We start from the raw sequence: 12,111 nt of genomic DNA on the forward strand, positions 1-12,111 counted from the left end.
CTTGTGCTGGTCACAAGGTCCTTACTGAATTCCAGATGTTCAAAACCCTAGCTTTAGGCCAGGGGTCCTCAAACTTTTTAACCAGGGGGCCGGCGTGCGGATGCAGTGGCAGGCAGTCATCTGCGGCTGCTTGGTTCCCCCCACAACCCCCGCTGGGGGTGGGGGCGGGGGGTTCTGTAAATACCGGGGGCCGGATTGAGGACTCTGGGGGGCCGTATCTGGCCCGTAGTTTGAGGACCCCTGATTTAGGCCATTGCGTGTCACTCCATTTTGTGGCAGAACTGTTGCAATGCTTTGCCTTGAAAGTGAGTGTTTTACTTTCACAAGTAAAGGACTTTGTGTCTTTTTTTTTTTTTTAATTATGAAGGAACAGAAAAACTGGGTGTGAAAGGTACTGTATGTGCCTTGCTTTGACAGTGATGTATGACACCCCACAGACACTTTGGTATTGATGTATTTATAGTAAAGATTAGTTAGAGTCCATTTTGCTTTCTCCAGGGGTTTCTAAAACTGAAATCATAAGCACACGTAATGCAGGATTTACTTTCTGTTTAGTTTGATGTCTTTTCATCTTCAGTGCTGCTTACCCAAAGTTGATGGATTGACTATACAGATAGCGTTCTTCCTGTCCTGATCTGAAGTACTTGGTACTCACAGTCTTTATTTAAAAACAAAAAATGAAAAAAGAAACAACCTTCTTGAAAGAAACAACCTGACTCACTAATCTTTCTTTTTCCTTCTCAGAAATACACTGCTATTGGACTATTGGGCAAAGCTACTGATACGTTAGATGCTACAGGAAAAGTAACTGAAGAAAAACCTTATGGTAAGCATAAATGTATCTATATACTTGATGTAATTTGCAGGCATAAATGGTCTCTATCATAGAAAAGTGGAAAAGATGTTTGGGGGTCTGAGAACTAAGTTTAAATGTGAAATCAAACTAGGATTGTTTCATCTCCAGCTTCTTTGCTCATATAATTCAGACCAGCTTCATGCAATTATGTCCAGTGTTCATTTCTGTTGGAAAAAAATAAACCAGGCATTAGATTAGGAGGGAGAAAATAGAATTGAGGAGGACTGTGTTATTTGAAATCTTTGACAGGCTGACAAATGACATACTGTGTCCAGTAAAATTTTCATTTTTCAGTGTATACTCCCATGAGTGCTCTTTTAGTAACACCGTTAAGGCCAGTGGACAAAAAAAATATTTAGATCTTTCCTCTGGGATGTCCCTTTAACTACAGATCGCTCAGCATAAAATGATGGCGTAAGCTACTTTCTACATACATTCACCTATCAAATCTTGCTCTTGCTTGCAGTCTGTGTCCTAGCAACTTTAGTAGATGAACTTTTCCAACACACAGAGTTTAAGGCTTCAGAACTAATCCTGGTTGTGGCTTTGTTGGAGTGGACATTACACAATACCCAGGGCGTCTTAGAAACAATGTAGAACTAACCAAAGACACACCAAATGTATTTGTCATTAGTTTTTTCACAACCTGGGGGAAAAAAACCCCACCACCAAACAAAATCAACAAAAAACCCAGTAGGTAACTGGTTGCTTAGCAACTCTACAGCTCCCACACTGTTTGTGGTACCTGGTAATAAATACATGAAGTAAATTATATTTTTTTAATATAGCATGATGGAAAAGGCACCCTGGATTCCACCTTTCGCCCCCTATCTCCTTTCTTATTGAGTTTTTCTTTCTGCATGAGGCAGGCAAGCATGAGTTTCTTGTCCACATTAACTTGACGGATCATTCTAAGTAGTATTATTTACTAGGAGATGTTGCATCATTTGCTTCTGCTTCAGGATTGAGTTCTAAGTCTCTCTCTCAGCATTTGAAGGACTGAGCATCCACATGGTGTTAATATGGCCAGCACTTCATGGTGGCTAGAGACAACACTTGTTTTTTGTGTATGCCTCTCAGAAAGTGGAAGGTTGTAGCTCTGCTGGACTGAGTAGTATTCATGGTAGATACTTGCTCCTATATAAACTGTGAATTACCATTTTCAGTAGAATCGTGGAATCACTTAGGTTGGAAAAGACCTTTAAGATCATCAGGTCCAACTGTTAACCCAGGACTGGCAGGTCCATCACTAAACCGTGTTCCTAAGCATCACATATACGTTTTTTAAACACTTCCAGGGGTGGTGATTCTGCCACTTACCTGGGCAGCCTGTTCCAATGCTGGACCACCCTTTCAGTGAAGAAATTTTAACTAATATTCAATCTATACCTCCTCTGGGGCAACTTGAGGCAGTTTCCTCTTGTCCTATCGCTTGTTACCTGAGGGAAGAGACCTACCCCCACCTGTTTACAGCCTCCTTTCAGGTAGTTGTAGAGAGCAATAAGGTCCCCCCGAGCCTCCTTTTTCCAGGCTAAACAAGTAGATGCAACTCCCATGGTCAATTATTAAAATTAAAGTAAAAATAAAATAAATCTGTTTCTTGAAACACTAGTTTTGCTTTTTTATTTTGTATTGTTTACTGCAGACAGAATAATGTTGTTTTCATGTGCGCTTCTTTCACTGGCAGCTCTCCTTACAGTAGTTCCCACCTCTTCACCACCTCCTCTGTTACAGTTGTTGAGCTTTCTGTTAGACTGTGTGCTTGGGGAACTGATTTGCATTAAAAATTTCCCGTTTTTTTGAGTTGCTTGTCTTTTTAAACTGAGATCAGTTGCATGATCCAGTTCATCATGTGGTCTCATAAAGAGTGATATTGGCATTGGTGGGGCAGTGCGGTTTTGGGTGCTGGACAAACTTTCCTTTTGCTGAAGCTATGGCTGAAAGAAGTGATTGTGGAATTGGTCTCATTTGGTTTCCATGTTGGTGTTAATTTGAATTCTTCAGAAACAAGAAAGAGAAAACGTGCATACTCCTTTTTCTTCTCTGTGCTACCTATGTGTTTTGCATTTCCTTCCTTCCTCCCTTTCTAATAAAGCAGATACTTCCCATCTTTTCCAGTGTCTTCCCCAAAGCAGCTTGGTTTTCTGCAGAATTCTCTGTGTGGCCCACCATCCCTAATGCCTGACCCTAATTGGTGCTCCAAGAACAGACAAACCAGGTATTTGAGCTGAATTTCAGCTATCCTTTAACACCTACAAGCATCCTAGGAGAAACAGCATCTGCTAGGGAATATCAGTCCTGCAGTGCCAGCAGCATCCAGGACTGGGCCTTAGTGCAGAGAAAGGGTACTGAAGCAGCTTACAAGATATATAAAACTCTTCTTGAGTGATTCCACTGGACTACAAGAGGGAAGTTCCTGCAGAAAGTTGTCTGCTATATTAACTATAAGAAAATGTTATGTTTCAGTCCTCAAAGTGTCCCTAGACAGCAATTTGGAAAGCAAACTGTTGTGTATTACAGTTAGTGACAATGAAAGGATGTGCTGAAGAGAGCTCTTTGGGGTTAACCCCCCCTGAACTTCTCACAGTTTTTGGTTTCTTGCCAGACAACAAGTTTGCATTTCCACATGAAATTAGGTTATGGTCTCGTACTGCTCCCAGGCTGTCAGATGCTGACTTGAGGGGCCGATAGTGTTTAGCATTCCTTTGATGCTCTTTTGAGCACATTAATATTCGTAGCATTTTTTTTTTTTTAACGTTTGTAACTATGCACAGGAATGTGCATTCTGAAACACATTTCCTCCCAGCTGCCTACAGACTGTGTCCAGACATGGAGAACAAAATTCTCAGGGATTTTCTGAAGGTCTGTGTTGATTATGCTGAAATACATGTTTAATAGAGCTACTTGAATAATTTAGAAAAAAAGTAGTCCTTTCAGCAGTCTGCTTGTCTGTTCGCAAGTAATTTATGCTGGGCCAGTTTGAGTCAAGGTCATCTGCAGTAGTTGTGTTGGACTGTCATGGATAATCCTTGTGTTCTGTTTTGGTGTACTTTGTTAACAAGCGCAGGGCAGTATCACCTTTCAGTGGAGGCTTTTTGAGGTTGTGGCACAAGTGGCACCTTTTGGTTTGGTAATTTCATTTAACTTCCTTTATTATGATAGCAGGAAACTCGATCAGCAGTCACCAGTGATCAGAAGCACAGAAGTTCTTTAAAATTCTTATTTTAGAGGCCAGTAGGCTTATACTAAATGTTTTTAGAAGCACTGGAGACCAGAAGTTTTGGGTACTTTGGGATGCTGATGGAATCATAGGGAATGGTCCACTGGAAGATGCATAGCCTGTGCAGAAGTCATATAACCACACTGTCAGTCCAATGGCTTGGGAGGGAATTTAGAAAACAGTGTTGAATGTATTCCAAGTAGTGTATTTGCAGAGCAGGCACAATCATTTTGTTATAAGCTAAGGCTTTCCATTATTCCTGTGGACTGGATGCAATTATCCTGTGGGCCAAACCTCGACAATCCTCGCTGAAATCATTGCTAAACAGGGTGGCAGCCTCCATACCCCTCTGTGGAAGGACACAGAGCTGCAGTTTGAGTCCAGCTTCTAGCAACAACTCATGGTCTGCAATACAGCAGATGAGGATATTTGGTATATGCAGTGAGGATGCAAACTCTTGGTAGCAAGGGCAGTGATGGATGTGTCCTGCAGAAAAGTGTCTCAATCCCTTATTCTCAGGGAGTGGAGAAGTCAAATGGGGAAAGTTTTGGGACTGTTTGCACTAATTGGCCTTTACGGGTATGTTCACATTTCATGCTTGATGGGGAGTTGAGTGTAAATGCTGCCTAAACTTGCTGACCAGACAAGCTGTTGACATGCTAAACCCTAAGTCCCTAGCTGCGTGGGGGAGACACATGGGCCAACGGCCTGAAGGGAAACGGTTCTCTTGGACAGCAGGACTGCATTCCCCCCTGCCTACGCTGTGGATGTAATGACTGTGGGAGCTGAAAGGTGGTGAAGGAGCTGATTCACAGAGCCCTGTAGAGACATGGGTCCAAACTGATGTCTGGGACAAATACACAGTTTAGACATAGTAAAACTGTTTGCAATGAGATTAATATAGCATTCTTTATGACTGAGAGCTGGGTGAAAGCTCCACCAGCTTGTGTGTTGTTCTAGAAGAGGGTGAGAATCCAGTACAGTCTATTAACACAAAGGGAGTGCATGCTGAAAAAAAATAAATAGAAAAGCATGTGGGTTTAGGTTTTCAGAGATTGTGCCACAGTGTATCGCAGAAGACAATTATGATTTATTCTAGATCTTAGCAAACTCATCTGTAAATATTTACTTTGATAACATACCACACAACTTTGTTTGTTAATGGCTTAATACGTCATTCCTCACATGGGGAATTTATTTTTTTTTTCCCTGAGGTAGAGATTGCCTGTAGCATGAGTGATTTCCTCAGAGGCTAGATGTAACCTCTCAATCGGGAATATGAGATCAGAGCGGGAACTGAACTTGGGTGTCTCATTAAATGCCCTAGCCATGAATGCAGTTCACGGGATGAAAATTGAAGGAGAACCCCAAGTGACACTTATGCTTAGATCTCAAATACTGAATTCTAGCCTGAAGCAACCTGGGGTTCACAAGAAGGCTGACAAGATCACTGGCATAGAGCTGGGTCATGCTAAATTTCTGCCATGTAGTTTTGTTGTGATACATTGCTAAACTAGGATAATACAAATGGAAGATTGAAATAGCCATGTAAGAAGCTCTTCAGAAGAAGATCCAGACTTAGTATACAATTGATTTTGTTGTTCCTACCCTGTATTCGGATGTACGTTGGTCTCTCTCAGCATCCCTGACTGACTTTTGTGCCTTGCAACCTTGCTGTTAATGACACTTCTTGAGACAGCTGCTGAGGCCTTTGTGCTTTGCAAAAGTGAGGCACCACATTGCCATCTTCCAAAGGTGCTGTGGAAAGGAATCTGGTTTTTACTTACAGCATGAAGTACATCTGTTTTGTAAGGTTTGCAAGTAAAGGTCTGTTCCAAAACCTAACGAAGTCTCAGTAAATAAATTTGCTTGGTTTATGTTCCAAGATGCTGTTGACTTAGCAGGGTGATGCTAATTGAATATAACATAGGAGAAGCAGGACTAGTCAAGTCCTAGACAGTAGAAATGCACTGAAGTGCATTGTGATTACAGACCTTATGTTTGTATTCTCTAAACAAACTAGGGAAGAATGTCATCTCTATTGAATAGTATTTCAAAGGACCAATGCAATCAGCTACTTAGGTTATAGCTTTGTAATAGAAGTGGGACAGATGTGTATGTATGTGTACTCTTAAAAGAGTAGATTGCCTAAAGCAGCTATCTTTCTTTTACAGGATTTCTTCAGTAAAATTGCCTTACTTAATATATAACAATACCCTGGTGTGCATTTGCAGGTTAGTTGTTTGATACGGAAATTTGATTTGTTGTTCCAGATGAAGTCTTTTTCTTCACTAGAAAAAAACCCCACAATGCTTTTTTTCCTCTAATAATCTGTTGTATTTTTCCCCGCAGTTAAATACTTCTAAAGAGAAGTTGCCAAGGTTCGATAAGCATTTTATTGGTTTTGGTCCTTTAACAAAAATCAGAATAGGAGAAATGTTATGGTTTTTTTATCATTCCCAAGATAAATGAATTTGCAGTCCCAAGACAGAGGGATTGGAAAAGAAAACTGTGTATATGGGGATTTCTGCCCTTCTGAAAGTGTCCAGACTGTCTTAATCACCTTGGACAGTTTGTTCCACTCTTTTTGTGGTAATTCTCACTCCTACCTACATTCTGGTTTTTATATCTTCTCTTTGGTGTTTTTCACCCAATCTAAATTCAGAAGAGAGGGAACTCTGCTTTGTATCTGTTTGCAGAACATGATTGATGCCATTAGTGCCATGTAAATAACCAACGCTAACATACTATTTTCTTTCTACAGACCAGATAACAAAAGGAGATCTTGAAAATGTGCTGCAAAAGTTCACAGGGGACATAATGCAGGTTCCTCCACTGTAAGTTCCACAATATTCCGACACTCCTGGCAGTTGCGTTCAGCTGTCGGGATTTGCCAACAGAAGTCAGTTCTCTCAGAAATAAGAGGACGCATTTTGGCAAGAGGATAGAGGCAAGGCAGTCTTAGGAGTTCTAACATTTGCAACTGCAGCTCATGCTCATTTGAACATCAAGCACAAATGGTGACACGGAGTCTGTGGGGGTTTTTGGTAGAATAGCGAAGCAGTCTTAAACAGCTTTGCAGGGCTTGATGGCTTCTGTCCTCTCTTCCAACTAGAAAGCAAAGCTCTGAGTCTTTAATTTTAGTTGTAGGGTAAGGGGAGGCTTACTGACATCTGTGTGGAAGTGCCTTAAATGACTTTGAGTAAGTTTTCTCAGAACTTAGAATATGAATGAGTGATTAGTGACAGAGCTTCTGTAGCTTAGCAAATTTCTTCTTTTCAGGTGAGCCATAGTAGCTGGCAATGTGCAAGTGCTTAGCTTGTGACAGATGGCTTTAATGGTGATTTAAGCTAACATGCTTTCCTTTGCATTTGCAATGGGTCACTTACTGTGGTTCCAGAATGTTGCTGTAAGGTCAGTAATTCAGTAGGTGTTCTGCTTCATCTGACCTGTTTCAGATTACCCTCTGCTAATTTGAGCAAGATATTCTTTTTTTATTTTTCTATGGTCATCTTTCTGCAAGACCAAAGGTGGATCTTTGGATAAAGTTTCATGTAATCAGTTAATTTTTTTTTTGTTCTGTAGTGATCCCCTAAACACCCTAGAACAAGGCTCCATAACTTGGCAGTTGATGTTCAGAGAAGACCCTGGTGTGAGGCAAGCAAAGGTGTGAGGCAGAATTACAGGAGTTGCCTGGGCGGCTCCTAATGCTCAGCTCAGCATAACACTGAAACAGAGTACACCTGGCAGACTTCTGAGAGAGTAGGTTAGAGGCAGCTGCAAGTGTTATACCCATTACAGGAATCCTTTGTTTTCATACACTAAAAATTAAGGTATGAAACACTTTTAAATGTGTACAGGAAGAGATAAATACAGGGCCATCTCTTGTTTATGGTTTATGTAGCTACTGGTGAATTAGATGATTCTGTGTTGAAGAGATTTCAGAAGCACTTGCTAGTTTGTTATTTGGGATTTTTTTGTGAGCGCTTAGAGAGGATTAGAAGGGTAAAATGTATGCTAGTGTAGTACAATATTAACAGGATCTGGAGAATGGGAAGCTTGTTGTATTACAACCATATGACACATGTTTTCGTGTTTGGTCTGATCAGCTATTCTGCTCTGAAGAAGGATGGAGAAAGGCTATCAACTCTAATGAAGAGAGGAGAAGCAGTTGAAGCAAAGCCTGCTCGGCCAGTGAGAGTGTACAGCCTCTCTCTCCAACAGTTCCAGCCACCGCTGTTCACACTGGGTAAAGGCCAAAGATTATTACATAGAGTGATGCTCCCAGCTTGTTAGTGTTTATTTGCACTCAGAGTGGGACTAAGATAGTGAAATGGGTTTCATTTCCCTCAGCTACTTATTTTGGTGTGAGTCCACGTGTAGAGACTTTCACTTCACAGTAAAAGCACTGTATTTTGGGTTTAAGTTAAGCTGATTATATGTAATCTTTCTGTGAGGGAGAATTCTGAGAGGCTGGTCAGGGGATTATTTGCATCTGTCTGTGATTTTGCAACCTCCAGCTCACTCCTCCTTTCTCAGGTCTGCTTATTTCACTTTGCCCATTCTTTTATGCCGATGCCCAGGCCTGCTGGCATCTCTCCCAGGGCGCAACAAGGACCAGTATCAGTTACTGTCAGGCCTCGTCCTCAGTTGAGGAGGCAGAATCTTATCCTTCCTTCTGTCACGCGTGAAGGAACTTGGGTAGTACATTAAGATTCGTATTGATAAATAAACCAAAAAAAGACTGTTGTAAACCTATGATGCTACTGTAAGGTCAAGATAATTGTGTTGATCAGCTGCCTAGTTGACCCAGAGTCCTCGAGTGGACCAGATGTTATATGATGAGCCGGTATGAGTGACAAAGCTCAGTGCTGTGTTGCCTCAGCCCTTCCTTGATGGTTGGGTGACTAGCAGCTGATCACTGGCACAGGGAGAAGAGAAGAGCTGAGAGAGCAGGGAAAGTTAAAGGTGAATTTTAAAATTTTATTGGAGCTGTCTGTGTGCAGTATCTTAAAAGCATTGATAGTCAGTTTAGACTATACTTGGAATAACTTGCTTTCATCGTTAAAAATAAGAAACAACCTTCTGAAACCTTTCAAATGAATAGGAGTGAAGCGTTTGTTAACATACCACAGCAAGTACTTAATTTCTAGTGAGTTAGTTCAGTTGCCATTGTATTTGCTTTCCCTCCTGTCTAGCTTAGCAATCTCACCCGCACATATGTTACAGGATGAATAATTGATGTTGCATCCTATAAATATTTTATCACTGGGTTGTTTGCTTAGCACATTTTTACATTTATGTGGGGGCATGGTTTCTGTGTAAAGTAGATTTCACATTGCACTGGCAATTTACCATGTCACTATTAACATTCCAGATGTTGAATGTGGTGGTGGCTTTTATGTCAGGAGTCTGGTCAGTGACATTGGCAAAGGTAGGCATGAGAAAACCCATTACAGTTTAAGGAATTAATGTGTTTATGGAAAAATTTTGTCATTTTCTGTATCTCCAGTAGCTAGACCTATGTGTTATTTTGCACAATTGTAGTGCTATTGCTTGTTTTATATACTAAGGTATTTCCTTGGGAACATGGGGTAAAGAAAGTGAAATTGCCAGAGAATCTTGGGGCTGGGGTATAAAAATGGTGCAAGTAATAACACCGAGCAAGATAATAGAAGACAAGTTGGGAATTTTTTATTCCCTCCTCCGTATGTTAAAACTAACTCAGATTAAGGATGAGAAGAAGAAGAAAGATACTGTCTTTTTAAACATTATTCATCACATTTTGAAAACAGATTGCACAAAACATTACCATGCACATAATAGACCCTATCTGCTGGAAAGACTTCTACATTTGTTGTGATTTTTCTAGTGTTTTCTTTCTCCTTTACCTGAACTGTGAATGGTTTTGCTTTCCCACAGGGTTATTTGTCTTGCACTCTGTATCTATCAAACTGCATGATGGAGAACAGATAATCCATTTCAAAATATTTTTTTTTAAATTATACGTTTGCAGATCAAGAAAGCAGGTGATGTGGGATAACTCTATGAATTTCAATGTTGCTATTTGTGCTTTAGGCAAGTCAAAGATTCTCTTTCTGTTACTGCCTTCTGAGCGTACGAACTTAACGTTTAGTCCTTTAATGACAAACTAAGGTAAAGTCTGTCCTCAGTTGGTGTCTTTTCAAAAATTTAAAATGCAATAAAAATCTTCCTGCATCAGAAAGGATGGGAGAGAATATTTTAGTATACCTGTGTGCTTACAGGTCAACTCTGGTTGCTGTTATGTTTTGCAGCCCCTCATTATGTAATTCTGTCCTTCCTACTGGTATTTATTTAACATAACAGAGCATTTATTTACATTTTTTATTTTTCCTTATCTTAGTTTATATTATCTTGACAGGCAGCACAGGATAAAAATGGCAAAAATCCTCCTTGAAGGCAAGAAGTGCCGTGGCCTCAAATTCTGTGGAAAAATAGTACATGGTCTTCTAAGTCACTTGTGAGCACAGCGTGTTCTATTTACATCCTGTGTCATTATATCCTCTCTTTTCATTCCAAATTAAATCTGGAAAACCTTTTGACAACTTTCTGTCACATTTTGAACTCTTTACTACAATTGGAGTTCTGTTGAAATCAAAGGAATTCCTTGGCTCAAATTTAAGAAAATATAAATGAGAGATTAATCTTCATGAGCTTCCTTCTCAAGCAAAGCAGAATAACCTAGAAGGCTACATCAAAAATATGTTTAAAGTGAGTTGCAAATAGTTAAACTTGGCCATGCATTTTTTTTCTAAATCCTGTTTTCTTCTTTACTGTAGAACTTTCTACCTGTGCCACTATGCAAGAGCTGACCCGAACCAAACATGGACCATTTACGCTAGAGGAGCATGCCCTTTATGAAGACAAATGGACAATTGATGAAATTGCACGATCCTTAGAGCACTGCAAGTCTCTTCTCCCAGGAGAGCCATCTCATAAAAAATTGAAGACAGAGCATCCTGGTGAAACTGCTGTGAGCTGTGAAGATAAGTGATAAGTTGGGTCAAGGAAAAAGACTGAATGATTGAGACATTTTAAGATTGGATTGGGATTGTCTTGCCTCCTGTGTAAATCTATAAGTCTGTACTGGAAAAGTGACAAATGGCAGTGCAAGAAAAATGGTTCTTTTGTTTTCGGGGTTAGAACATGCACTGAAAATGTCCAGCACTTGCTGTTTCCCGATCTGTGTATTTTCCTTCCTGCACACCATGAATGGATCTGCCACTGATGTCAAATCTTCATAAACTTTTAAAGAACTTATAGGGTGCAATACAGCTGCTGTTGCTGATTCCTCAATAAAAAGTTACAAACATTAAGGTTTGATAAATGTGCTTTGTGGCTGATAATCAAATACTGAAACACCATGGTGACAAGACTGGCATAGCTTGAAGGATACAAGAATGTGGCAATTTGCTTTCTTGAAATCCATTTCAGGATATGTCCATTTTACTGTAGTTTTTCCTATGCAGATTGTTCTTTCAGTGAAATGTTACCCAGAGTGCATTAAATGTGGATGCTAATATTTTACATTCAGCCTGAAATTCCAGTCAAAGTAAATAGTTTTAGGTATAAACAATCCACGAAGATAACCGTTTTGACAACAAGCACTCTGAAGACTGCAGGCATCATTGCAGGTTTACTTATCTTATTCTGGTAGTGTCCCTGTCGGTGACCATCCATCATTTAAAGTAAACTGTTATGCCCTTCACAGGGCTTATGGAATTTACTTTTGTCATCTGTGTATTGCTTGAGCTGTGTCCCATGGATTGGGTAGAAGGCTGATGTACTTCTGGGCTTTGACTGATTTGGCCCTGACTAGTTGTAAGGGCAAAAGAGGGATCCACTGTCAAGGATCCTCACTGAAGCCATTTTAATTCACTGGGGCAGTGAGGGCCTGTTCCACAGTTCATGTAGTCAACAGAATTTGATTACACTGATTATTTCTTGTGAGTGCTTCCCTTGGGATTTTCAAAATGACTAAAAGACAGTGGTT

The 12,111-nt window shown here is 40.2% G+C and overlaps 1 protein-coding gene across 2 annotated transcripts in view; it reads left to right on the plus strand.

Moving 5' to 3' along the window:
- The window catches only part of TRUB1 (TruB pseudouridine synthase family member 1), a 31,884-nt gene extending 20,450 nt beyond the window's left edge, over positions 1–11,434 (plus strand). The window contains exons 4-8 of one of the 2 annotated variants that reach the window (XM_080403380.1): positions 745–826; positions 6,841–6,913; positions 8,186–8,325; positions 9,454–9,510; positions 10,898–11,434. In XM_080403380.1, the coding sequence (XP_080259506.1) occupies positions 745–826; positions 6,841–6,913; positions 8,186–8,325; positions 9,454–9,510; positions 10,898–11,112 (567 nt within the window). In that variant the 3' untranslated portion in view covers positions 11,113–11,434. The remainder of the gene's footprint in view (positions 1–744; positions 827–6,840; positions 6,914–8,185; positions 8,326–9,453; positions 9,511–10,897) is intronic. The other variant, XM_080403381.1, reaches the window with a different exon arrangement.
- The last annotated feature ends 677 nt before the right edge of the window (positions 11,435–12,111 follow it).

This window comes from Falco punctatus, assembly GCF_963210335.1.
Source record: "Falco punctatus genome assembly, chromosome: 9".
Lineage (NCBI taxonomy): Eukaryota > Metazoa > Chordata > Aves > Falconiformes > Falconidae > Falco > Falco punctatus.